The 27353-nt window shown below is 47.4% G+C and overlaps 1 protein-coding gene across 5 annotated transcripts in view; it reads right to left on the reverse strand.

Annotated features, from left to right (window-relative positions):
• Positions 1-427: 427 nt before the first annotated feature.
• Positions 428-27353, reverse strand: part of ATE1 (arginyltransferase 1) — a 106574-nt gene continuing 79648 nt past the window's right edge. For all 5 annotated transcript variants that reach the window (XM_036027413.1, XM_028512422.2, XM_036027412.1 and 2 more), the window contains one exon: positions 428-1009. In XM_036027413.1, coding sequence (XP_035883306.1) covers positions 831-1009 — 179 coding nt within the window. In that variant the 3' untranslated portion in view covers positions 428-830. The remainder of the gene's footprint in view (positions 1010-27353) is intronic.

Here is a 27353-nt window from a genome sequence, read left to right on the forward strand (position 1 = left end):
CCAAAGACAAGTGTCCTGAGTTCAAGAAAAGAGGCCCAGGGGCCAGCATTTTTCTTCATAAACCTCCCTTTCTTGAATTTTTTAAAATAGGGCAAACTCTGTAATATATAGTAACTTGGGCAAACATGTACTGTATCGTCCCAGTCGGGTGCTGTGAGAGCACGGGAACACCAGCGATCGTCCTCCCGGGAGAAAACCAGGCCGGCACGGCAGGCGTGAGCAGGGCTGTCCCAGGTGAGCGGACGGCCGGTGCCAGACACCGTCTTGTCCCGGGGCAGACCCTGCTTTTCCGAGCTCTCCGCTCAACCACCCGGCACTCCGCAGCGGCCGACTTCCACGCGTGCAGTGACAGCGGTCTCGTTCTCTCGAGAAGGCATTGTCTAAGCGATGAAACAGGCTTCGCCACTTTCTTCCCCACACTTAAGGGTTTTTTTTTTAAAGCATAAACCGATGTTGTAAATGGATCTGAGGAAACAGTCTGTTTTGGCTTCTAACAGAACAGAAAAGCACAACTGTAATCTAAGTTATTTGACTTTCCAAATAGACTTTCCAGATATTAGCAGTAAGAGCAGTTCACCATTCTCTGTTCATAAAACAAACTTCCAAAGCGGTAAGCCCCAATTCCGAGGCTAGGTCATATACATTTTTAAATATATTAACCATGAGATTCTCACAAATACATTGCCACAAACAGCTTAGAAAAGCCATGTAATAGTCAAAATAAGAAAGTCCGATCGGTGGGTGGACACGGGGCTTCCCCCGAGGGACGCACGGGGGCAGGAGGCGGGGCCCCCGGGCAGCGGGCGGGGTGCGGCGGGCAGGGGGCGGGCTCAGCTCCGGAACAGCAGCATCCGCTCGGAGCACGCCTGCCCCACCAGGCTCGCGTACTGCAGCACGTCGGCCTCCTCGCCGGCGTCTCTGCGCTGCTTCCGGTAGACGCCGTAAGGCAGGACGGCTCTCCGGTAGAACACCTGCACGCGGTCGGGCTCCGTGCTGCGACCCTCGTCCACTGCAACGACAGAGAAGAGCCGATGAAAGAAGTCACGTGCACAGCACTTTTGGTTCCCTGGTTTAAAAACACTTGAAAGATGAAAACCCAGTCCTGAGATGTCCTCCTTGAGCACAGGTTCGGACGGCGTGCAGCGTTCACAGCCAGACAACCTGAACGTGCTGGAAGGTCATGAATTAATGCCCGGGAGGACACAGAACTGCGCGCAATGAAAGAAACGGGCCCTCAGCACCGCTGTTCTTTCCTCACAGCAGTCAGGTTCACGGCTCTGGCGTCTGCCCTGCGTCCCCTCCAGCCAGCACTGTCGGAGGCTTTTACCTGAGCTGCGCTCCCTGCGGCCGTGGCGGCCTGGGCTGGCCCGAGCAGGCTGGCTGGGACAGGTGGGTGGGCAGATCCTCACCGCTTCCAGGGAGGGCATGGCCCAGACTGCCAGTGGCTGCCACTAACGTGGACCCCCCCACCCCCATATAAAAGAAAGTCTCGTTTTGAGCAGGGCCTCCCGGAGAAAGCCTGCTTCCCAAGCAGCTGCTGGGTGTGGCCCTGTGACCACGCTCTGGCCCAGAGAGCCCGAGCTGGAGTTCCGGTGGCACTGCCTCCCCTCTGTGGCGTGGTGCATGGGCGTCCTGGCAGGAGACCGAGCTGCGGTCTTGGAGCTTGAGGTGAGGAGCTCCCCACCCCCAACCCCCGATGATACTAACAGCGGCTGGACATTTTCCGGACAGACCTGGTCTAGTGTGTTCTTACAATGAACTGAGCTGGAGGAAGGGAAGCGTTATCAATAAGCCAGAGGACGAGGAGGCGCACCCACAGCGCCGAGCTGCCTCCGCACTGCGGGTCTGCATCGCCCGCTCACGGGGGCACCGCCAGCGCCCACACCCACACCCACACCGGCTCACAGAGTGCAAACGCTGTGGGTTTCGTGTCACTAGCACTAGACGTCAAAGAAGAGACAACGTGAAAAATTCATATTTTCAGGCAAGACAGTTCACGTATTGCTGACAAAAAAAAGCTGCAACTCGGCTCTTCTATGGTATCCTAGCCTATACACTGATGAACAAGTCATTATAAACTTTTTATGGCACACAGTACTACAGCGATATTCTTATATGATTCTACCAGAAACTTAAAACACTGAAAACAAATTACTTGTTACGGTTTACTTATTACTAAAGTTTAAAAAGCGCACCCCAAGTCCTCACAACAGCCTTTCGTGGCCGTCCTGCATGGCCCGCTCAACAAACGTCCTCGGGGCCGAGCGGCGGAACCGGCCCGGCTGAGCCCGCGCAGCGCAGCAGGCCCTGCCCGGGCGGAGCGCTGAGACAGCAGAAAACAAGCCGTTCGGGGATCGAAGGCCACGCGCCAGCCCATCGAAGGGAAACTGCCAGCGCACTGAGACGCCTGGGAGACGTTCCCCCGTCGTCCCTCTTTCTGACGGACCCCAGGGAACTCCACGAAGTGAAACTGAAGGCAACCCTGCCAAAGCTCTTCCGAGATGCGCATTGGATATGGACAGGCTGTCGACTCTATGACGTTTTAATCTTCGAGAAAAACCCTAGCGATCAACAACTGGTTGATTTCCCCTGAACTTTTTATTCCCAGGGCATGCGCTGTACACCACAGGTGCTTTCAAAGGAAAAGAATCTAGAGATTAAAGGTTTATGTCTCCTGCTTCTGGGAATTTAACTCATTCATTATTCTTACGGAGACTTGATAACTTCTAGGCTTTCCAGAAAATGATGAAGCAGTCTCTTTCCTTAACTTCATTATTTATTGCTGCCGCATGATTACAGAGCCATGAAAACCAGTCACATGCCAGTCGCAGAGCTTCTCACGAGCACAGCTGTAGAAATGGCAGCACAGTCATGTCAATGAAGCTACATGTGCTTGGGCAAAAGTGTGATATGACGCGAGAACATGAAATGTGGAAACAAATGCGTGGTCAGAACGAGACTTAGGAATCAAGCTCAGTTCTGGGGATCCAACGTCAAACAGGATTTAGAGTATCGTACAGACGGTGCTCACCCGTGTTTCCAACACGGCCTGCTATGAGGGCAGGAGTGGAGGCGGTGGGGAGAAAGGGAGCCCAGTGCGGGGCAGCGGAAGGCTGTGCGGAGCAAAAGGGCACGCACAGGAGTTACGACAAAAATACTCCAGCTCCATCAGCGATCTTGCAAGCCCGTTCACTCTGGGAATCCACCCGGGAGAATCACACATTCCCCCACTCTATAAAGAGCACTGTTGTCAGTCATCTCACACAGAGTATTTTTTGGTAAAAGTGAAAACTAAAAAAAAAAACCCCAAATCTAAATTTAGGTTATTTGTAAAATACCATTCAACAGCAGCTTTTTTGAGCTATAATTCTCACACCATACAGCTCAGCCTTTTAAAATACACAAATCAGTGTTTTTTTTTAGCATAGTCACCGTTGTTCAGCCATCATACCCACTTTAGAGCGTCTGCAGCACCCCACAAAGAAACCCCAGACCGACTTCTGTCACCCCGCCTCTCCCCCAACCTCCCGAGTCCTCGGCGGCGCCGGCCCACTGTCGGTGTCTGTGGAAGCGCACGGGTGTGACTGGTCTTCTTCACCTGCCACACTGTTTTCAGGGCTCATCCGCGTTGCAGCACACACATCAACGCTTCATCCTTTCAGTGGCCAAGTAATACCCCACTGTGTGACTCCGTCACTTCGATTTACCATTCAGCAGCTGACAGGTACTTGGGCTACTTACACTTTTCCGCTATTGCAAACCATGTTCCAAACACCTGTGTGCAAGGCTGTGTGTGTTTTCACGTCTCCTAGGAGTGGGGGTGCTGGGTCATATGATAACCCCACGTGGAACCTTCCGAAGAACCGCCTGTCTGTTTTCCACCGCGGTGCACGCACCATTTTACATCCCTTCCAGCAGCGTGACAAAAGCTTCGATTTCTTCACAGCCTCATCAACACTAGTTATTATCTGTCTCTTTTTTTAAGATTTTATTTATTTATTTTTAGAGAGGGAAGGGAGGGATATAGATAGAGAGAGAGAGAAGCATCAATGTGCGGTTGCTGGGGGTTATGGCCTGCAACCCAAGAATGTACCCTGGCTGGGAATCGAACCTGGGACACTTTGGTTCCCAGCCCGCGCTCAATCCACTGAGCTATGCCAGCCAGGGTTTATATGTCTTTTTTAAAAAAATATTTCGTTTATTTATTTTTGGAGAGAGGGGGAAGGGGAAGAGAGAGAGGGAGAAAAACATCAATGTGTGGTTGCCTCTTGCACACACCCCCTACTGGGGGATGGGGGGGGGGGTTCCCTGGCCTGGCCAGTAAGCCGGGCACATGTCCTGACTGGGAATTGAACCAGGGACCCTTTATTCATAGGCCAGCGCTCAATCCACTGAGCCACACAGGTCTATTACCTGTCTTTTTGATTCCAGGCACCCTAGTTAAACCACAAACTCATAGCTTGTGGTTTTGATTTGCATTTCCCTGACAGCTAATAGTATGAATTTCTCTTCATGTGTTTCTTAGCCATTCATGTATCTTTTGTGAGGAAATGTCTATTCAAATCATTTGCCTTTTTTTTTTTTTTTTAAACTGGGTTGGCTTTTCGGTGGGCTGTAAGAGTTCCTTAAACGTTCTGGACACTAGATCCTCACCAGACACTGTCTGTAAATTTTCTGGGGTGTGTTTTTACTTTGTTCATGGAGTGTCTGGAAGTATAAAAGTTTTTAACTTTGAGGAAGTATAATTTATTTCTTTTTGTTGCCATATCTAAGAACCCATTGCCTAATCCAGCATTTTCAACGGGTGTACCACAAGAATTTTTTTTTAATTTTTTAATTTTAAAGGAGTGACAAGAAGGAAAGGAGAAAGAGAAAGAGACTGACTGATTTGTTGTTCCACTTATTGATGCACGCACTGGTTGATTCTTGTATGTGCCCTGACTGGGGATTGAACCCACAGCTGGGACCACATCCTAACTAACTGAGCCATCTGGCCAGGGCCCCGTAAGAATTTTTAAAACATGTGCTTCCTAACTCTTTAAGTCAGGGGTACCAACTTCTTTTCCTTAGATCATCAAATTTAAAACAATAGCTGTTTGGTGTGAATGAATCAAAATTATACCTATTTTTCTGTGTGTGAGATCAGCAAAAAATATGGTATTTTTTGGTGTGCTGCAGAATTTTAGTAATTCATTTATGTGTGCCATGACATGACAAAGGTTGAAAACTGCTGGCCTAACCCAAGGTCATAAGGATTTGCTGCTGCATTTTTTTGGGGTAAGAGTTCTTTATGATTTGAATCCCTTACATTTAGTCCCAATCCATTTTTAATTAATTTTTGTATACAGTGCGAAATGGATAAACAATTTCAATTCCTTTGCATGTGGATATCCAGTTGACCCAGGACCATTTGTTGAAAAGATTATTCTCCCCACATTGAATTATCTCTCTATCATTTTTGAAAATCTATTGAACACAAATATTAGTTTATTTTTGGACTTTCAAGTCCAGTTTGTTATATGTATCTATCTATATGCGCTTCAACCACACCATCTTAACTTTATTATTCTTTTTCAAGATTATTTTGGCTATTCTGTTTCTTTTAATTTTGATGTACATTTTAGGATCAACTGTTAAATTTCTGCAAAGAAGTCAGCTGGTATTTTAATATGTCTTCCAACCCACGAATATGTAACATATTTCCATTTATTTAGGTCTTCTATAATTCCTTCCAACATTTTGTATTTTTCAAAACATAAGTTTTATACTGCTTTCAGATTTATTCCAAAAAAACATTGTTTTTATAATAAAATTATTCACTTAACTTTTTATTATAAGTGACAGTGTTTATTACTTAATTTGATTCTCTGATGGCTCATTGTAAGTACACAGAAATAAAACACATTTTTATGTGCTGACCTTTTACCCAGTAACCTTGATGAACTTGTTCATTAGTTCTGATAATTTTTTGGTACATTCTTTACTATTTTCTACATATGAAGTCATGTCATCTTAAAATAAATAGTTTTATTTCTTCCTTTTCAAATTGGATGTCTTTAATATCATTTTCTTGCCAAACAGTCCTGGCAAAAATATCATTTTTAAGGGAAAAAAACTATTTAATTTTGTTAAACTAGTGATAATGACGATGACCAAGAAGAAAAACTTCTTGGCTCCCAGAGACCATGTGACCGAATGTGAACCATAAATCACCGAGATAACCCTCACCAGAAAGAGCCCCAGACTAGTTGCGGCAGGGCGGGCGCCAGCATCGGAGTCCTGAGACGGGCGACAGGAGGAAAGCAGACCCACGCTAGAGCCCCGGCCAACCGCATGCAAAAACCACGCCCCATGCCTCCCGCCTCCACGCGCAGCCGCACTGTTGATCTATGTAAAACGCTATAAAGTCCCTTCTGATGAGGAAGAGGGCTGAATTCTCTCAAATTTCTACTCTAGGCGCTTTGACCCTCGAATACTCTCTTACATGCTTCTTACATCACCATTAAGGTTACGTTTGAACACTGACAACAATGCAGTGAGAGAAATGTAAATTCAGCATGCAAAACGCGCCCCTACAATCTCCCAAAGGCGAAGGGAAGTGGTTTGCACAGCTGCTGTGGGCCGGGACCGGGGGTGGGGCCAGGGCCAGGGCCGGGCCCAACGAGACAGCCCGTGGGCTCAGGCATCTGTGGCCTGTGTGGTCAAGAGATGAGCTACAGACAAGGGAACTGATCACATACATAAATACACTGGGAAAGATGAGAGTCAGATTTCTCTGTCATAGGAGGGAGGTCCAAGTATAAAAAAGGAGAAGACAAGAGAGCAAATTCTGTTGTGTGAGGTTAGCACTGGAGGTGCTGGTGAAAACGCATGGTTTTATGCGCTGCATAGACATGCAGATATGGAGGCAGGCATGAACGAGTGGTGGGTGAATGGATGTGTGTGTGTGTGTGTGTGTGTGTACAGTCATGTATTTCCTAGGTCTGTCCGCTGCAGGGCTTGGACGCGAGGTAGCCTCGGGGACAGCGAGCACACGTACTGCCCAGGCCTCACTTTCCAAATACTACCCTCTGCGGAAAGAAACTCGAGCTCCTGGGAGAAGTGCCTAATTGCGCAGCTGGGTCAGGGAAGGTACAGGGTGAGCCTGGAGTCGTTTGTGCCAGAAGGTAAGCAAATGCTCAAGGAATGATGGGACATGTCAAGAGAACACAGGAGTCACCTTGAAAAGGTTCCCGCTGGCCGAATCTGAGACAATCTGAGCTTTCAAAATAAATAATGCGAGTAACGGACTACAACGCATCGAATGGAGTAAGATTCCATGAGCCCACACTGACACGCACGAGCAGGAAGAAGGACCGCTCCCTCCTCCAGCAGAATGCCCGCGCGTGAACGCAGCGGGGATGACGGGACCAGCAAGTCCTTCTCTGGCAGCCACCTCAGCAGTAATGACTCAAGCAGCATTATCGACCGATGTAAAAAAAGTAGCATATGTTTGGTAAAAAAAGAATATCTACCTTGTCTCAAAGTACACCCCTACAAAATACTTACTGATTATTTATTAACAATTTCAAAATACTCATTGATTGTACACTTAGTACATATTACTTTATTTACCAAGGGAAACAAATTCAAGCCCCCGGCAGTGAGATGAATTGACAACATGTGTCTCCCCAGACGCCTCCTCAGAAACGCAGCGTTGGCAAGAATGCCCTAGGAGGGCACTTCTGTATTTGATTCATAACCTGAATCAAATGATAGAGAAACATTTATTTGCAAAGATACGCGCACTCCTAGGCTCACTGCAGCATTGTTCCCAGTGGCCAGGATGGAAATAACCCGAGTGTCCGTCCACGGGGGACAGGACGACGACGACGTGGCGCACACACACCACGGGACACCACCACTCAGCCAGACGAGAAGATGGGACGCTGCCATTTACAACGCAGACGGAGGCTGAGAACATCACGCTAAGTGAAGTAAGTCAGACGGAAAGAGCTAAGAACCGCATGATCTCCCTCACACGCGGGACATAAAACTGGAACTCACAGACACAGTCAACAGCGTGGAGGTCACCAGAGGGAAGGGCCGGAGGGGCAGCAAAGGGGGTCAAATGCATGGTGAGGGAAGAAGGTTTAACTCCGGATGGTGGGCATGCAATGCAGTACAGACATCACAAACCACAGAAATGTATTCTTGAAACCTATGTGATCTCATTACCCAATGCTGCCCCAATAAATTTAATTAATTAACTACTGTTTAAAAGTCCTAGGATTCTAAACAAATTATAGGGAACATTTCATGAAATGGGGAAATACTCTACAAGGTAACTGGACTGTGCTCTTTAAAATGTGACGGTCATGACACTAAGAGAAAGACAATTACAGGCCAATGTCCCTGATGAACACAGACGCCAAAACCCTCAACAGAGTATCAGCAAACCGAACACAGCAAGGCATCGAAAAGATCGTGCACCATGACCCAGTGGGGTTTACTCTAAGGACACAAGGTTGGTATAATATCCGCAAATCAATAAACATGATGCACCACATCAACAAAACAAAGGATAAAAACCACAGGATCATATCAATTGATGCAGGAAAGGCACTTGACAAAGTACAGCACCCATTTACGATAAGAACTCTCAGCAAAGTGGGAATAGAGGGAACACACCTCACACAATAAAGGTCACGTGTGACGATCCCACCGCCAGCATCGTACGCCATGGGTGAAAACTACAACTGTTTCCCTTAAGATCGGGAACAAGACAGGGGTGTCTGCTTTCACCACTTTCATTCAACATAGAACTGGAAGTCCTTGCCACAGCAATCAGACAAGAAGAAGAAACAAAAGGCATCTGATTGGAAAGGAAGACGTAAAACTGCCGTTATTTGCAGATGACATGATATTTTTTTGGTGGAACCCTAAGACACTGAAGGAAGAAATTGAAAAAGACACAAATAAGTGGAAGCATATACTGTGTCCATGCATATGAAAAATTAACAGCATTAAGATGTCCATACTACCCAAGGCAATCTACAGATTCAACACAATTCCTATCAAGATACTGTAACAGGGTGTAGCCAAGAGGTGAGCCCCAAACAGGGATTTGTAATAGGGTCCAGAAGAGCTTGCAGATAATTGGCCCCACACCACAGGGCACACCTGCCCAGAATGAGGACAGCTGTGGCCAATTGTGGGAGGAGCCGGAAATGGGGCTGCAGAGGAAGACAGGCGCTGGGATTTAAACGGAGGCACAGCAGCCATTGGGCGTCTCTCTTTTTGGGACCACGTGTCTGTTTAGGACCACGCGGCTTTGGTGTCTTGGTTGGGACGATGAGGCTTGGGTGAGAGTCAGGACCACGAGGCTTTGGAAGTGCTCCCTTTTGCCACGTGGAGGGTGCTGGGAGGACTGTGTGCATCTGTGGGGAACTGTAGTTTGTGTTATTTCAAATGAATAATCAATTCCTTTCCTTTTCATGAATCTGGGGCATTGAGAGATGTCTTTCCTTTGGCTGCGGACATAACGAACCTGGGGGGTTCCTTTCGGGTAACAGTATATTGCCTCGGCTGCCCTTGGCCCCCCCTTTTGTATTGTAACAATACCAATGGTATATTTCACAGAACTAGAAAAAAATATTCCAACAATTTATATGGAATAACAAAAGATCCTGAATACCAACAGCAATCTTGAAAAAAAAAGAACAAAGTTGGAGAAATCATGCTACCTGGTAACAAATTATACTACAAAGCCATAATGATCAAAATAGCATGGTAGTGGCATAAAAAGACATTTAGGTCAGTGGAACAGAATAGAGAGGCCAGAAATAAATGCACACCTTTATAGTCAATTAATATTTGATAAAGGGGGCAGAAACGTACAATGAAGTAAAGATAGTCTATTCAGTAAATGGTGTTGGGAATGTTGAACAGATATGTGCAAAAAAATGAAACCAGACCACCTTCTTACACCACACACAAGAATAAACTCAAAAAGAGATTAAACTCTTAAATGTTAGATTTGTAACTATAAAAATCCTAAAGGAAAAGATAAACAGTAAAATCTAGTACATTTCTCATAGCAATGTTTTTTCTGATATGTCTCCTTGGGCAAGGCAAACAAAAAAAAAATAAACAAATGAGACTGCATCAAACTAAAAAGTTTTTGTACAGCAAAGGAAACCATCAACAAAATGCAAAGACAACCCACTGAATTGGAGAAGATATTCACTTATACATCTGATAAGAGGTTAATATCCCAAATATATAAAGAACTTATAAAACTCAACACCAAAAAAACAAACAATTCAATTAAAAAAAAATGAGCAAAGGACCAGAATAGACACTGCTCCAAAGAGGACACACAGATGGCCAACAGACATATGAAGAGATGCCTGACATCACTAAACATCAGAGAGATACAAATTAAAGCCACAATGAGATATCATCTCACACCTGTCAGAATGACTGTCATCAATAAATCAATAATAACAAGTGTTGGTGAGGATGCAGGAAAAAAGAGGACCCTGGTGAACTGTAGGGAATGCAGATTGGTGCAGCCAGTGTGGAAAGCAGTATGGAGTGATTTCCTTTTTTTGATTATTTTTGTCCACTTAATTATGTATTTTTTTAATTTTATTTTTTATTGTTGTTCAGTTACAGTTGTTTCCATTTTCTCCCCTATTATTCTGACTAAGAGGGAGAAAATGGTAAAGCAAATGTGGTTAACACGTTATCACATGGGTAAAGGGTATGAAGGAGGTCTTTGTATTATTCTTACAATTTTTCTGTAAACTTGGAACTACTTCAAAATAAAAAATTAACAAACGATAAACTGTATTCTTCAGACTCCCATTGCATTCCCTCATGTTTGTGTGTGGTTTTGTAGTCCAAGCATTATTCACACTCCAGACTTTGTTAAATTTTGTCCTGGCAGACTTCTCATCACTCCAGCCTGCTGAGGTATTTTCACGCTGTTTGTCTCTTCTGCTGTGTTAGAGACCCTTACCAGCTTCACAGTCTGCAGAAATTTAGTGATCAAAATAACTACGGGCCTAGGAAAAAGTAACACTATATTTAATATAACTTAATACATGGGCAGCCGATGGTTTTATTTAGAATCAAACGCACCACATCAGTTCATCGTAGGATCTGCGATGCCAGCTGATTCCACAAATTAGGTTCTTTCAATCAGTAGCTTTAAATCTCTGCATATGTGACTGCTCAGAAAACCTAGTAACACGTGGGAACAGGTGATCTCATTGGTAACCTCCCTGGAAATCGCACTCCCGACAAAAGCCGGGCACAATACTAATTTCCAAAGAGTGAATTCGGCATTGGGATGACGGATTCCTTACAAGGGAACCAGACTAGAGAAATCTCCAAGTACCTTTAAGCAGTATAGCCTCTGAGAGTTTCCTGGGAAACTACGGTGTTCACCTCAGGGGCAAATACAAACGGACTTGTCTTTGCCGAGGGTCTCTCAGTCCAGAAGTCCATTCTCCTCCCCGTCCTCGGTCTCACCGCAGTTTGCATGTAATCTCTGTAGGTGACAGTTACCTCCTGTACCCGGTTTTTCCCTTGCATGGTTCCTGTGCACTAACTTCACAAAAGCCTAAGACGGCCATCTGGCAGAACCACACACCACTCCCTGTGACCTCCCCCTTACCCTCCCATTACAGCCTACTGCACTTTCTCTCCTTGAGAGAGTGTTCACTTAATGGCCTTTATTGGCCAGTCCCTCGCCTCCCACTCACTCCAGAACTGACTGCAATGTGTGTCTTGGCTCTGTCGCCTTCCCTGTATCCACCAAGGTGGAAGGGTCTCCTCCTTTAACACAATGACACGTTTCATCACCCTCAGCAAAGTGTAAACTCGGAGGACCGCTCCCTCCTCCCTGAAGTCCACTCCACCGTGGGCTTTCCTGGCCACTCGCCCTGGTCATTCTCTCTCCGCCAGGGCTGTTCTTCCCGTGACCGGTCACCGGTGGAGCCGCACTGTGTCCTCTTCTAGGTCGTCCTCTCCTCTCGCTCCGTACTTTCTCCTGAGGAAATTTCACTCATGTCTGTGGATTTGTATCTTTTATTTTTACAGGTTTTCTTTACTTATCTTAGACAGAAGGGAAGAAAGGGAGAAAGAAGAGGGAGAGAAACATCTATCTGCAAGAGAGACATAGACTGGCTGCCTCCTGCACATCCCCAACCGGAGACCTGGCCCGCAACCCAGGCACGTGTCCTGACCGGGAATTGAACCAGTGAGCTCTTGGTTCACAGGCCAGCACTCAGTCCACTGAGACACACCAGCCAGGGCCATGTCTCCGGGTTTTTAAAGTCGGACCTATAGATTACAGTCTTTAAATCTGATCCATGAATCCTCAGGTGCAGCCTAAATCTTTGTGCTGAGCCTAGGGAGACTTGGTAATACTATGTGCTGCTGGGGGTAGTACGCTAGGGCTAATTCACATTATCTCAGAGTAATCTTACTTTTAGGAATGTGTCCTATAGGGACTGTATGCATGCAAAAGGATGTGGTATATTTAAAAGCACGTTGTAGTATTATTTGTAATAACAAAAATAAAACTTCAATGTCCATCAGTGGGGGCAGTTATTACCGATAATACATACTGCAAAATGCAACCATTAGAACAGAACAGGTACACACAAACTCAGCCATGATTCAGTAATTGCGCTTCTTTGTATTTACCCTAAGAAGCTGAAAACATATCTACACAAAAACCTGCAAACAAACGTTTATAGCAGCTTTATTTTATAACTGTCAAAGTATGGAAGCACCCGAGATGTCCTTCAATAATAGGTGAATGAATAAACAAACTGTGGTACACCCGGACAACGAACTATTATTCAGTGATGCAAAGAAATGAATTACCAAGCTATGAAAAGACACGCAGGAACCTTAAATGTACATCACCAAGTGAGAGAAGCCAGTCTGAAAAGGCTACACACTCCTTGATCCCAACTGCTCGTGCCTAAGTACGTTTTGGTCAACAAAAATCCACATGTATGTCGTTGGTCCCCTAAAATTATACTGGAACTGAAAAAGTCCTGCCACCCAGCGACCCTGCAGCCACCCCAGCGTCGCGGCACCACGCACCCCTCACGTGTCCGTGGCGATGCCAGCGCCCCCAAACCTGCTGTGCCGCCGGCCGTACAGAGAACAGCACATGTGATTAGGGACAACGTGTACCTGATCACGATGACCAGTCTCACTTATTCTAGAATGAGTGCGCCCTGCCCGCTTACAAAGGAGGCGGGCTGCAGAACAGTCCGCCGTGTTACGCTGGCAGCAGCCTCCCGTGTCTCGTGTTCACTGCACCTCTGACTGCACCATGCTACCGTGTGCTTGATTTGAGCTCGTGTCGTCCACACAGGAACACACTGTACAGGCCTGCGGCCCAGCAGCGGCGAGGCAGACCACGCAGTCCAGGCATGCGGCAGGCCGACCCATTACCGTCTGTGTAAGGGCACGACCACATCGCCCCGGGACACGCTTCTCAGAATGTGTTCCTCGTTAAGTGGCACATGACCATATACAACATTCTGAATGATGCAAAACCGGAGGCGGTGAAAAGATCAGTGGTCGCCAGGAAATTGGAAAGAAAGGAAGGGATAAACAGGTGGACCACAGGGAATTCTCAGGGCAATACAATTACTCTGTGTGGTGTTACAGTGACAGATACCTGTCACTATACGCTTGTCAAAACCCATGGAATGTACAACGTAAAGAGTGGATCCTAATGTAAACTCCTGACTTCAGTCCATAATAATATATCAATACTGACTTATCAATGGAGCAAATATGTCTCACTAATGCGAGACGTCAGTCACAGGGAAAACGGGGGCTGGGGGCCTGTGAGAATGCTCTGCCCGTGCCACTCGGCTCCTCTGGAGACCCACCACTGGGAGAAACAGTCTGTTAGTAGGAGACAGAATGAGAAGTAGAAACCCCAGGGGAGCAACTGGGTGTGGGGTATGTTAAAGTGCTCTACTACGTCATCTCTGCAATTTTTCTGTCCATCTTCAACCATTCTAAAATAGAGTTTATTTTTAAAAGAGTGAAGAAGTTTATTATGTAATGATAAAGGTTTTCAAGATATCATAATTTAATGTAAACAAGCTACAGAATGTTTATTTAGAATTTTATTTATATGTAAAATTGTTTAAATACGTGGTATGATTAAAAACTGCGTATTATCAAGTTAACTCACAGGAAACTAAAACACACGTGACACGCACAGAAAGGGCCCGACAGCCTTCCGGCCGCACCTCCTCGGCGCACGCCTCCCCAGGGCCAGGGCTGTGAGCGCGCTTGCGGGCTCTGGGACGTGCGAGCGATTTGCACTTCCCACGTCAGTGTTAGCAACAGGCACACGATCCATCACGTCTCTAGCAGGAAAGTTCTTACACAGGAAGCAGCCATCTAGGGAGTTACCGTGCCAGTGAACAAGTGTCCAAGGAGCCCCATTACGTATGGGCAGCTGCATCGCCGCCGACCGCAGCCCAGGCAGTGCTGCCGTTTCAGCGCAGTGAGGAGCTCCCCCTTCCGCCGTGAGCCCAACCCCACGGAAAGACAGCGCCGGAGTTCCTGCGGCCTTCACGGGTAGCCGCAGCGGGCCGGCGCTGGGCGGAGCAAACGGAGCAGCCCCTGTTGGGCCCTGCCTCTGCGGTGTCCTGGGCTCATCCCCTGCTTGGGGAGAGAGAGGAGGGAGCTGCTGGGCCTGCTCACCACGCCGGGCCCCCCAGGCGGTGCCAGTGGCCGGCCGGGGCCTGCACCTGCTTCTGGGGGTGAAGTCACCTCCGCAGGCCTGTCTGAGCACTGGCACCACGGGCCTGGGAGGCAGCTGCAGCGAGCTGTGCCGGGTCCTCAGAGAGGACGGTGCTGAACACGGCCGGGCTCCAGCACCGTGGGTCTCGACCTCCGTGGGTCTCGACCTGGGGGCGCACTAGTGTCGCGTGGGAAGCTGTAAGAAACTCTGGTGCACAGGCTGCACAGTGGGGCCATCCGTCCCTGGGAGGGGGGCCCACCGACGATGACGTAGAAATAGACACCCCTCATCACGCAGACAGACAGGCACACGTATGTAAGGGGCGTTAACAATTCCTTGCCATTTTGGCCATAAAACAGTGCCTCAGGACTGAGAATGATGAAAACCAACAGCAACACACAGGAAGATGTGGCACAAAAACTCCCGTACTGCCAGGCGCGCACGTGGCTACTGTTCACGCCGGCTCCCCCTGGGCTTCATGGCGGAGGGCGGCCCCGGCAGGGCCGTCACCGCGGAGCAGGTGAGAACATGCAAAACGGCCTCGCCTCGCATCTCAGCACAGCCCTCCGCGCTGACCTGTACAGAGGCGCTCAGTGCAAGCTTCTGCTCCCCATCACGGGTTTTACTTTAGAACTTAGCAGACTTCCACTTCACTTGACTTGTAATTCGATAAAGCGAACCTGTGGAGAATAAACAGCCTGGTATATTAACCGTAGATGACACAGAAAAAGAAAAGGGAGCGAGAGATTGATGGTCCCTTAAAAATCAATTTGAGAACATCAAACCCTCAGGAGGAAGGGACTGTCAGAGTGGTATCATCTATTACAACTGTGCTCTGTTACTGTCACAGCTTTACCCCTCGAAAACCTGGCTGTCTTTTCTGGAGTTTCAAACTGCAAACTGGTTGCTGGGAGCCTCTGGAACAGTGCAGACAGTAAGTAACATCAGGGTGACACGAAGAAGCCCTTCATAAAACCTGAATCAGCTTCTGTCACATTGGATTTTGACCAGGCAGTAAACTAACTTTGGAGTTTCTCAACTACCCATTTACTATAGATTAACCACCTATGACATCAATAGTTCCTTCGCAATATAGTCAGAAATGCACAGCGAAACAAGAGAGGTAGTTTACATACTCCTCACTAGTAAACAACAGTTCTTTGAGGTTTCTGTTGTTGTTTTTCCATGAAAGACAGGGCTTCCGGGAAGATGAGAAAGGCCTACTTTCCCCTACCGTCCCGCCACCCACACCGACAGCCCCGGACGCTTTGGACACTTCGGACACTTCGTGTTGCGACCTGAGACGCTGAAAGGGAGCCGAGAGGGCAGCCCCGGGCACTCTGAGCCTGGAGGCAGCACACAGTGGGGCGTTTCCTGGTTCCTCCTTCCAGCCACCCTGCGGAGCCAACACACACGCACCGAAAAAGAGAGCTGCGAAAAGCCTTCTTCTAATCAAAGCATCAGGGAAGAAGCCTCTCAAGAAAGAAAATGCTGTGGCAATAACCTTGAATAACACACACTGCCACAACTCACCCAATATGAAACAGATAATGTAAACAGCCCTACAACTACTGAAGACATTAAACTCGCAATTAATTTCCAGACAAGATATCTCCAGGCCCCAGTGGTTTCACTGGAGACTTCTACGGAACATTTAAAGAAGAGTCAACCCCAATTCTACACAATCTCTTTCGGAGAATGAAGGGGGGAACACACACCAGACAGGGAGAGTACTAAAGAAGAAAACCACAAACCAGTCTCCCTTATAAACGGGGATGCAAACACCCTTTACAAATTATTAGCGGAGTTCAGCAGCTGCATTTATTCCAGAGATACAAGAGTGATTCGGTATTTGAAAACCAATCAGTGTAGTCCACATATTAACAGTATTTATTTGAGAGAGAGAGAAATGTAAGAAACATTGACCGGTTGCCTCCTGTACCTGCCTGACCAGGGCTCAAACCCGCAACCTATGCACGTGCCCTGACCAGGAGTCGAGCCTGCAACCTGCTGGCTGGAGCACAGGACGATACTCCAACCCACTGAGCCACACCGGCCAGGGCTCAGGTGTTAACAGTTTAGGGAAGAAAACTCACATGATCACATCAATTGATGCACAAAGTACAAGTGACAAATTCAAGAACCATGTAGGATAAAAACTCTCAGAAAACGAGGAATGGAGGAAATCTACCCCAGACTTGATAAAAAAATAAATGCTCCTCTCCCTTTAATACCAGAAACAGGCAAAGATGTCTGCTCTCACCATTTTTATCCAAACGCTGGAAGTGCTGGTCAGTGCCATGTAGCAAGGAAAGAAGCTAAAAAAAAAAAAAGGTACACATACTGGAAAACAGTGAAACTGCTCCCATCACCAGGCAACATGACAGTCTCTGCAGAGGAGCTCAAGGACTGCACAAAACAAGTCCTCCCGGGTAACACATGAGTTCAGCAGAATCCCAGGATTCAAGGTCAACATACAAAATGGACCATATTACAAATCACGTATCTTATAGGGATTCATGTCCAGAATATAGGAGGAACTCCTAAACTCAACCACAAAAACACCAAACAAGTTGATTAGAAAACAGGCAAAAGACCTGAAGAAACTGTATTCTCCCAAGATATACAAACGGCCAATAAGCACATGGAAGGATGCTTAACGTCACCAACCACCAGGGAAATGAAAACTGAAACCACGATGAGATACCACCGCATACCCACTAACATGGCTACTTGCAAAAAAGCGAGTGTTGGCAAGGCTGGGGGAAACGGGAGTCCCTGCCAACACTGGCCACTTCCTGTTGTTTCGATGTCGGCCGTCCTGTGCGGGGTGACGTTCACAGCTCCCAGTGGCCTGGACACGCACCCTGATGCTGGTTAGCGATGCCGGCATCTCTCAGGTACCTGTTAGCCTGCTGCACGTTTTCTTTGGAAAACACCCGCTCACATCTTCTACTCTGTTCAAACTGGATTGTTTGGTTTTTGCTGTCAGGTTGTACGAGTTCTTTACATGCTTTGGGAATTCGCCCGTAATGGATGTATCACTGGCAAGTGTTTCCCACCCGACAGCAAACCGCCTGAGGCCGATCTTCCGCTGCTTTGTACTCGCAGGGCCCAGGCACCGCATCCTCGGACAAGACGGGCAGCGCAGCGCTGGGTAGGCGTCCGGTGAGGGGCGGTGGTTCGTGGTGCCGGCCTCACTCTCAGACTCTTGGGAGATGGGCATTAGAAGGCGTATCTTCAGAGCTTTTATCGGCTTGCTTGTTAATTAGTTCCAAATGTTTGTCACTCAGTGTCTGAATTCTCAATTCACATCATTCTTGGATTATTTTCCTCCATTTCTGAATGTGATACAAATGTTGGAATTAATCAGGTCATAAATAGCTTTAAGCTGTGCCGTGTTGATCCATCTTTAGAGCAGGGATGGCACCTAAAATCTTCACAAACTCCGGTTAACTAACCACAGTGAGACGTAAGGAAACGATACCAATGCACACAACCCACCGCAACACCCCGGGCGCATCTGGGACGGAAGGCTCTGCATGTCTCAGGCCTCACGTCCCACACCGGTCTATGTCTGCTTCTCCAGAAAGGTCGGGAATTCCAAAGTCAAAGACATGGCGTGGAGAACACCCACGCTCCGGGTCTTCCAGTAACTGGCAAAGCTCAACCACTGGTTTGTCTGAAGAGGAGAATCCGAGCCCAAACCCGACAGTGATCACAGCCAGTGTCACCTGCGTGAGCTGAATTCACAGACGGTTTTCGGAGAGCCGCGAGCCACAAACCGCCTTGCGACTGCTCCGAAGCCTGGTGGTCACCGGTCCCCACCTCCACGCACGCAATCGCCCGAGTGCTTTGATCCTGTCATCTTCAGATACTCCTTCCGCAGAGCAAACCCCCCTTCGGAGATGATGCACAGACGTGCTGAGTAAGCCCTGCCATGCTCCTCCTGCTGCATCGTCCTCTTGCTTAGAGGAAAAAATGCTTTCTTTTAACCTCTTACAGCCGTAAGAGGATCTGACATTTCCGCTTTAATCTTGATTCGATGCTCCCATCCCTTTCCTGTACCCCAGTCTGGTGGAATGTTCCATGTGGTTCCAGAGCTGCTGCTGTGCTTTCCTTAGCTCACGCTGGCTCATGATGGAACCCGCCTGTGACCTGCTGACTCAGATCGCCCCAGATGGCATCATGCTTTTGGTTTTTGTTTCCGTTTCATTACACGGCACTGAAAATGTCTACTCGGAAGCACACTGTTTCAGGAACGAGGAGGTGCAGGGGACGCTATCATGAGAACGCTGAAACCCCTTCTCATCATTAAACAGGCAGGCTAACCGGGAGCCAGGTGGGCTGAGACGGAATCTTACCACGGATACGCCGACCCTCTGGAGAGCAGCAGCAGTCGGAGCAACTGCTTTGTTCCTGGCCGTTCCCAGGACTCTCCGCTGCGGCCCCATCAGCACTGATTCCGACACAGAAATCAAGTCCTTCTCATGGTGCTCAGCCAGTGATTCCTTCTCAAGTCCCTCGATGAGACTTTCTAAATTACAGTTCTTTAAAGTTTAAAATAAATCTTTAAGAACTCTTCTTATATCCCAAGTATTTCTTCATCATCTTGTTAACACGGTAGGTCTGGCTAAATCGCTGGGAGCAGGGAAGACCCCAGTGCGAGGGACCCCAATCCTGCCAGAGAGGCCCCCCTGCACCCCCAGGGGGAAGAGACGGGAGGAGGGAAGCCCCAAGGTGGCGGGTTGTAACAGCAGCCCGGGAAAAGCCTGTTTCCCCCGGAGGAAACGGAAGGGTCGCAGAGGAGGCTGCTGCCTCGAACAACTGCGAACAACGCATCGCCTCTCAGGAGGACAAACCCAATGTCATGGGACCACAGTTCCAGTTGTATCTGTGCACACAGACGCTTGTCCCTAGAAGCGTTCCCTGTCCTCTCGCACCCCATTTACGTCTGGTGTAGGACCCCTCTAGGTGGGCTTAACTGCATCTTCTATTTCCCCCACGATGCCACTTGCCCCACCCGACTACAATTCCTTGGTAATTGTCTGTGTCCTCCGCTAAGTCCCCTGAGGGCTGGGGTGAGTAATCTGCAACCCCGTCTTAAGGCATAATACCTGGCTTTATAAATACTTGCTGGGCGAGTGATTTTACGAATTCTTCCAATTCATGCTTCTAATTCTTGGTTGCTCCTCGGACTGTATCAAATGAGCCAGCTGGGTCCACTGCGTTTTCACGTCTGGAGCCCTTCCTCTCTCTGCCCCAGTGCAAGGGACGTGGTCAGCTGACGTCAGGGACACGCTGCCTCATTCCATTCCTTTCCTACATGAGACACCTCACCCCCTTGGCTCCACTGCCGACGTGTGACACGGCCATGGTGCAGGGTCCTGCGAAGGCCAGACAAGACGAGGTGCGGCAGCTGCTGTGCCTGGAGGAGTCTGCTCCGCATTTGCACCTGCACGAATTCAAAGTGCAGAGGCCCGAACACCTGAGGAGACACCCATCAGCTAGGGGAACACAGAAACCGGTGAACACGTGCTTCTTCCTTTGTCCCCAAGGCAGCCTTTTCTGAGTCCTACGTTCCTAAGTTTCTAAACAGGCCTGAAGTCCAGCCCGCAATGTGGTGGGACGCCCCAACAGCACATCCTTATACTGTCTTCTCCTCCCTCCTTCTCCCCAGCCCCCCGCCCCCGACTCCTGTTCCCCAAGACCCTCTCCCAAGCAAACTGCCTGAATGAAGGCAAACCCATATTTTGGGATCCGCTTCTGGAAAGAAATCAGGCTAAGACAGTCTCTTAGCGTGACAACTGCTCCGATTCTTACTCTTGTTTTCTTACTTTGACAGGGGTCAGTAAAGGAGGTAACTTTAACTCTTTCCCCATTGTCAGCACGTCCTTCCTATTTTTAGACAAATTCAATGTTCTTATCAGGGAAGATGCCACAGGAGCATGGACAAGTCAGTCTCCCCTAAACCATGTCCGCTTCAAATGAACGGCAGCTAGGAAAATATGTTTCTTACCAGAACGGGAATTCTACCCCCCGTTTCCATGCTGATATTAAAAACATTTTGCTAACATCTAACATCACATAAAAGAACACTCACAACATAAACCGACCTTCTCATACCTTCATATTCTATCACATGCTTGTTTTTCTGCAGAGAGACTGAATATTAACATCCCTGGAAGACCACCTAAACAGTTCAATAATGCCTTGCAGAGAAACGCAGGGACTCCGTTCTTGCACTGAAGTTGGGTGTGGCTGGCTTAAGAGACCGCGAGACTGGTGAGTCTGTCTCTGGTTGGTTGCTCAGTGGTTGGCAGACATTGTCTTGAGTATCAGACAACATGAGTTCCAAAATATATGAGTAAGTCCGGGGATTACTCCATTTTTGAGTCCGAGCTTCCTGCACGGTAAAATGGGCGCAACACTCTCTCCAGTAATCCCCAAAGTTAAATAACACAGTAACTGGTACAGAACCACCCTGGACGTTCTGGCAATGACCAGCAGCTGTTACCGGTCTGAGATACCAAAGCGAGCAGCCTCAGCCCGGAGGCTGGGTGAGGTCTTCCTGAAGTTCCCAAAGCAGTACTCCATGCAGGGCTCCGGGGTGACCAAAAAATAAATAAATAAGACCAACAAGATGTCCCAGTGCCACAAAGCCCGGCAGGGACAGCAGCCAGAGCGAAGAACCTGCGTCCGTCACTAGAGCCCTGGCTGGGCCCACCTGCCGCCCTCCCTCCCACCCAGCGAGCCGCCAGGAGCACGGACGGCCCACGTAAAGCACGGCGTTGGCGGTCTGGCTGGAGTCTCGGTCAAGGTCCTACTCCGCAGCCTGTGCTGAGGGCCGTCTCAGGGGGCAAGGCCTCCTTCTGCAGCCACGCTCTTCCCCTCTGCAGGAGCTGAGGGGTCCCCGCAGCCAGGTCTTCAAGAGCAAGCAGACGGTCTCGGCTGCGGGTGTGAACCACAGTGACAGGAGAGATGCCACTCGTGGGCGTCACAGCACTGAACCTGTCTCACCACAGACACGTCGCGTCCCCCCAGTGAGGACGGGAAGACTGGGGGTGGGAACACACTCCTGTTGTTGGTTTTAAATGAAGGCACCGAAATCCTGTTTGGCGGGGTCTTGGGGCATTCTGGTATCAATTTTTTAATTTTTATTTTCCCCTTTAAGTACGTTTCTCAGTTGAGCTAATGATTCATGTCCTATTACTACACAGCCATTGTTGTTAAAACAACAATGTTCACCGACAATCCGCATGCTCGGCCAATCACAGACCACGTCACGGCTGACGACAAGCATGCCGACATCCGGGGGCACCGTCTTCGGCCCCTCCTCTATTTATTTAATCTCTAATCATTCCAGCCACTGGCAGAAACCACGAATTTATTGGCCAGGCAAAGATTTTATAAATTCTCTACTTTTATCGCTGCCTTCCAACATCAGAGAAAGTTTTCAAATTTTTAAAATTTGTTTAAAACCAGAATGCATAGATACCATCAATGCTTAAAGAACTTTAATGCTTTGGGGGATAGCAACAGATTTTTACTTGCATTACAACAAAATATCCTTGTAAAGTAGTTACGTGTCTCAAAAACTGTTTATACCTAGGTCAGAGTACTGAAAGAACTCTGATCACCATCAATCAATGACAATAATCTTATTTTCATACAAGCATACAAGCACCTGCAATCAATGCTTCCCAACTGATGCATAAGCACAAGCTCCATCTACGATATGTTTGGTGACGAGAATCAAGATGCCAAAAAGCTCCCTCACACAAAAACCAGTCTCGTGAGCACTCCCAGCTTTGCCAGAAGAGGTGCACAGACTGACCCACGTTTCGCCTGTGTTAGGACCCACGTTTCACACACCTTCACGTTTCTGAGACCCAGATGCACCTTACAGCCGGCACAGGCGCAGTGTAACTGGCAACGTGTTTTTCTTTCTTAGTGGCACATAAAATACAGGACTTAAAATTGACAATGTATCACGTTCAATAAACTATTAGATTTCAGCCAGCGCTTAAACAGTAGGTAGGGGCTTTATTTTGATTCCTTAACTGATAGTTTGGGCAACCCTCTCATTATATTTAAAAAAAGATCAGTTTTTTGTGAAAATAAAGCAGCACTGTAAGATGGCACACGTGAGAATGAGGCCAGACGGCATTCACAGACGTGTTCTGGGGCATCATGATACTTCTGAGTCTGCTGGAATGGGTTTTATTATGTATATTACAGGATTAATTAAATTTAAAACCGAGTGACTGTAGAAGGAATTGTTTATTCAAAAATTTTTACCTACTCCAATAAAGAGAGAAAGAGATCAGAGAAATGTCTCTTTAACTGCTAAATAAAAACCCTAAGTCTGCTTTCAAACCCCTTCGGAGGCAGTCTGGCCCGCTCCCCGCCAGGGCTCTGAAGCTTGTGGTCGCTGGCTCACTGCTCACGCCCGGCTCCCTGGGCAGAGACCGGGCAGTAAAAATTTGTGAGACAGCATTTTAAAAATGTCTCTGCAAGACTGGCTTTAAAACATTCTTCAAAAACGAGAATAGTTGTTGCTAACTATTAATGTTTGGCTTAATACTTTTTAGTTTCACATTTTTAACAGAAAATTCAAATAACAAAATGTCATAAGACTTCAGTCTTATGCACAAATATTGTCGGAAAGACTGAGCGTCCTCATTAAATACCATGCAAACCAGGGGAATCTAGTTTCTCGTTTTCAAAGCACAAGTCGTATTAGTGCTGCACTAACACACCTGAGTAAGAAAGCACGCATCTGAAAAGGAGCTAAGTGGGGAAAGACGGTAACAATACTACAAAGTGATATTTTTTAAGTAGGTAGGAAGCAAACTGAACCGAAGGTTACAGGAGACTGTAACTTTCTACATTTTCCGTATCAAAACATTCGTCATGTTCGCCGACTACACGAGCCAAATTTCCAGCAATCTTCCTGTTCTGATGCCTGCGTCCCCCATGCCACGCAGTAGGCTACAAACGGTTCTATCTCCAGCTGGCTACTGGGAGCAAAAATGTGTGTTTATTAAATATTCAACGATCAAAATCATTTCTTTTGCAGCATCAAGTGGGTAGGTCAACCTCCAACTAGATTTTACCCAAAAGTTTTACCCAAACCGCAGCGCATTTTCAGGGGCCCCAGGAAGCTCTCGTACATTTCCTTCCCCGATTCCCGGTGACTGATGTGACGTTGTGGCTGGGGTGCGCCCTTTTGAGGGAGCGTAAACACGACACACGGGAAGCAATTCCAGGCTCGGAAAAACCAGACGAGCGAACACAGGACGGGGCTCCTACGAACCGAGTTACTACGCACAACGGCGCGGGCAGCGTGGGACTCGCTGCTTCCACGGCACACGCGACAGGAACTGCAGAAGGAGGGGAAAATGCCAGGGAGCCACGACAGGAGGAAAACAGAAAAGAACGGGCCAGAGAGAGAGGAGAGAGACACACGAAACAAGGCGACACAAACCGACCCCAGGGGTTCGTTCACAGGGTCGAACTAGGGAAAAGCTGGTCACGTTAGTTTAGACTTTCAGCACCTACTGTGTCCTGGAGACTCTCCAACGTGGGCAAACGCACAGAGCACCAGGCCAGAACTAGGTGCTGTTATTTCTGTGATAAACTTAAATTCAATATCCTTACCAACAATTTTCAACTTAGGTACATTAGAGACAAATTAGGAAATTTCTTCAAACATTTCCAAGTATATATAAAACAGAGTGAAATCTAGACTAATCTGTGGTCAAATGTACATACATATTAAAGATTATTCTAATTAGCTCCTTTGTAATCAATACTAAGTACTATAGAACAACGAGTTAAAATTATCTTAAATCTCTGATTAAAAACAAATATTGGCTGCCATTTTTGCAATACATAATAGCTGAAGGATCAACGATGAAACATTCAATTGTGTTCTGAGGATAAACTGAGGTAGCACAGGGAAAATGCGAAACGGTGCTTGGGAAATAGCATATGCTCAATCAAGTTTTGTTTTTGTACATCTGGGACCAAGAGGCTTTACTAACAACAATAAGCACAGTATTTGTCCAACACTGAGAGTCACACCAAATCACAGTTCATCGTGGCTCTGACACCAGCTCTGAACGTCTGGTTTGCTCCTTTGATGACACCTGTGAAATACTGACAGCAGCCCCTGCCTGTCACGTACGTTGTGCCATTGGTTTGCTGAATTATTCGCAACCAAAGTTTTTCACCTTATTAAAAGAAAGAAGCAACACAAAGTATTAAGTACAAACAACAAAAGCACGAAGCATGACTCCTGTGTTGTTGTTGTTTTTTTTAAGATTTATTTTTTAGAAAGAGGGGAAGGGAGGGAGAAAGAGAGAAAGAAACATCAGTGTATGGTTGCCTCTCATGCGCTCCCCACCAGGGCCCACAACCCAGGCACGTGTCCTGACTGGGAATCGAACCAGTGACCCTTTGCTTCACAGTCCAGCGCTCAATCCACTGAGCCACACCAGCCAGGGCCTGTGTCATTTTTAAAAAACAATGCACAGAGTCCTGGCCAGGTGGTCCAGTTGGTTGTATTGTCACCCAGTGCACCAAAAGGCTGCAGCTCGATTCCCAGTCAGGGCACATACTCAGGTTGCAGGTTCAACCCCTCCCTGGTCAGGGTGCCTACGGGATGAAACTGATCGATGCTTCTCTCTCACAGCCACGTTTCTCTCTCTCTCTCTACCCCCTCCCTCTCTCTCTCAAATCAATAAAAATATCAAGTGAGGATTTAAAAAAAATTACACAGATCTATGTACAAGAAAAAATATCAGACAGAGCGAGCATAAAAATATTAACAGTGATCAGTTTTACACAAAGAAACTAGGGGTCATTTAAATCTTCTTAGTAGTGTTTTTTATGCATTTGGACAAATTTTCTACTAGTGTTCCCAGTAAATATCTTTAAAAATAATTTTTTAAAAAAGGTAAGATGTAACTGTGATGCAGAAACTTTAAAATATGCCCATATCCAACTATGAATTTAAAAGCAGTCTAAAAGACTTTTATTAAAAATTACTGAGAAACTTTTGAAATCCGTCCTTTAGAGTAAGCAGAGGTCTTGAATGGAAAAACAAAAGGCCTATTTATGAATAAAATGATTTCTTTAGACTTTTCCAAGCTACTTCAGTTTGCCAGCCCCTTCCTTGTAGTGCCTTAAAAGCAGTAACACAATAGGTTTTGGTCGTTACTCAGACTTCCTAGTTGAGAAATAAAAATAACCACAGAATCCAAACCTGCAAAGCGTGCGTGTGTGGAGGGGAGGGGAGGGAAGAACAGGATTCCCAGAGGCTCACAGCAACCTGGGGGCAGGGGCGGGACTGCACGTCTCCTTACAAGCGGCTGCCAGGGCACCTTACAGCCAGACGCGGTGTGGCGGAGACCCCCGGCGGTCAGCTGTGCCTTTCGCACGGTAACTCAGCTACGGAGACCGGGTGGAAAAGCACCATGCCGACTGACACCGTGGCCCACAGGAAGCTCTGTGTTTTCTTGGAGTCAGAGTCTGGTCAAGGAAAAGCAAAACCGGCCCCAGAGAAGAGGGCCATCTCTCACTTACTGCCATTTAAATCTCAAATGACCACGTTTCCCAGCATGCCCAGTACACTCCAGCACGGAACTGCATTTAATTTCCTAGAGCCACAGGATGTAAGTCTGATTTCAAACAGTGTCTGGACTGCGGTATGCGATGCCGATGAAACTGCATGGTGTGCTCTTGGACGTGCCAAAGATGCAGCACACAGAAACGGACCTTCGTTTTCTTCTGATAAAAACGAGACCACGGGCCACAAATGGAGTCACGTGTGCTAAGCCCCGTGTCAGCAAACGGAGACTGAAGCCCTAACTTAATTGGCCTCAGCTTCCCCAGAACAAAATCTTAAACCAGTCCGTCTGGAATGACCTGGTCAGCACCACCAAGGTAAACGGCCTCACGTCCCCTAAGGGCGGTGGCCTTGCCACAAGCTGCCGGCTCTGGGCCGGCGTGCCTCCCTGTTGAGCCCCCACCCCCAACCTATGAGAGTCCCCCGCTTCGGAACAGCACTCAGGGCTCCTCTCCGCCGGCTCGATGGAACGCTGCCTGATTCACTAATTGAGGAATAAAGTTGGTAAGGGCTTTAAAACTTACTATTGAATCTGTTTAATACAGCACTATTTTTAATGAAATTTACTCCTCTGATTTTTGTAAATGCATTCTAAACAATGCATAGTAAGAGCTAAAGCTAATGCCATAGCAAGGCAACACGGCGGGTCACGGGAAGGAGGGAGCTTACTGGGGACAGTACACAGCTGACAGAAACCGGTCCACATGAAACCTGTCTTTGCCAGGAAGTGCTCATCGGTGCGTACTTTGGAAAATGCATGAAAAACCTGTTGGCATGAATGAATCTTTACTTGAATGTCCATTCAGTGCATGGAAATTACTCAGACACCTTTTCAACTTTATAAACCGAGGAGCCTGTGATTGCTTGAGTCTCCAGGTACGACACTGAGAAGAGAAGCAACTGTTAAAACAGATCAAGGGGGAGAAACAAAATGTGAAA

The sequence above is a fragment of the Phyllostomus discolor genome, chromosome 5 (genome assembly GCF_004126475.2).
Source record: "Phyllostomus discolor isolate MPI-MPIP mPhyDis1 chromosome 5, mPhyDis1.pri.v3, whole genome shotgun sequence".
Taxonomy (NCBI): domain Eukaryota; kingdom Metazoa; phylum Chordata; class Mammalia; order Chiroptera; family Phyllostomidae; genus Phyllostomus; species Phyllostomus discolor.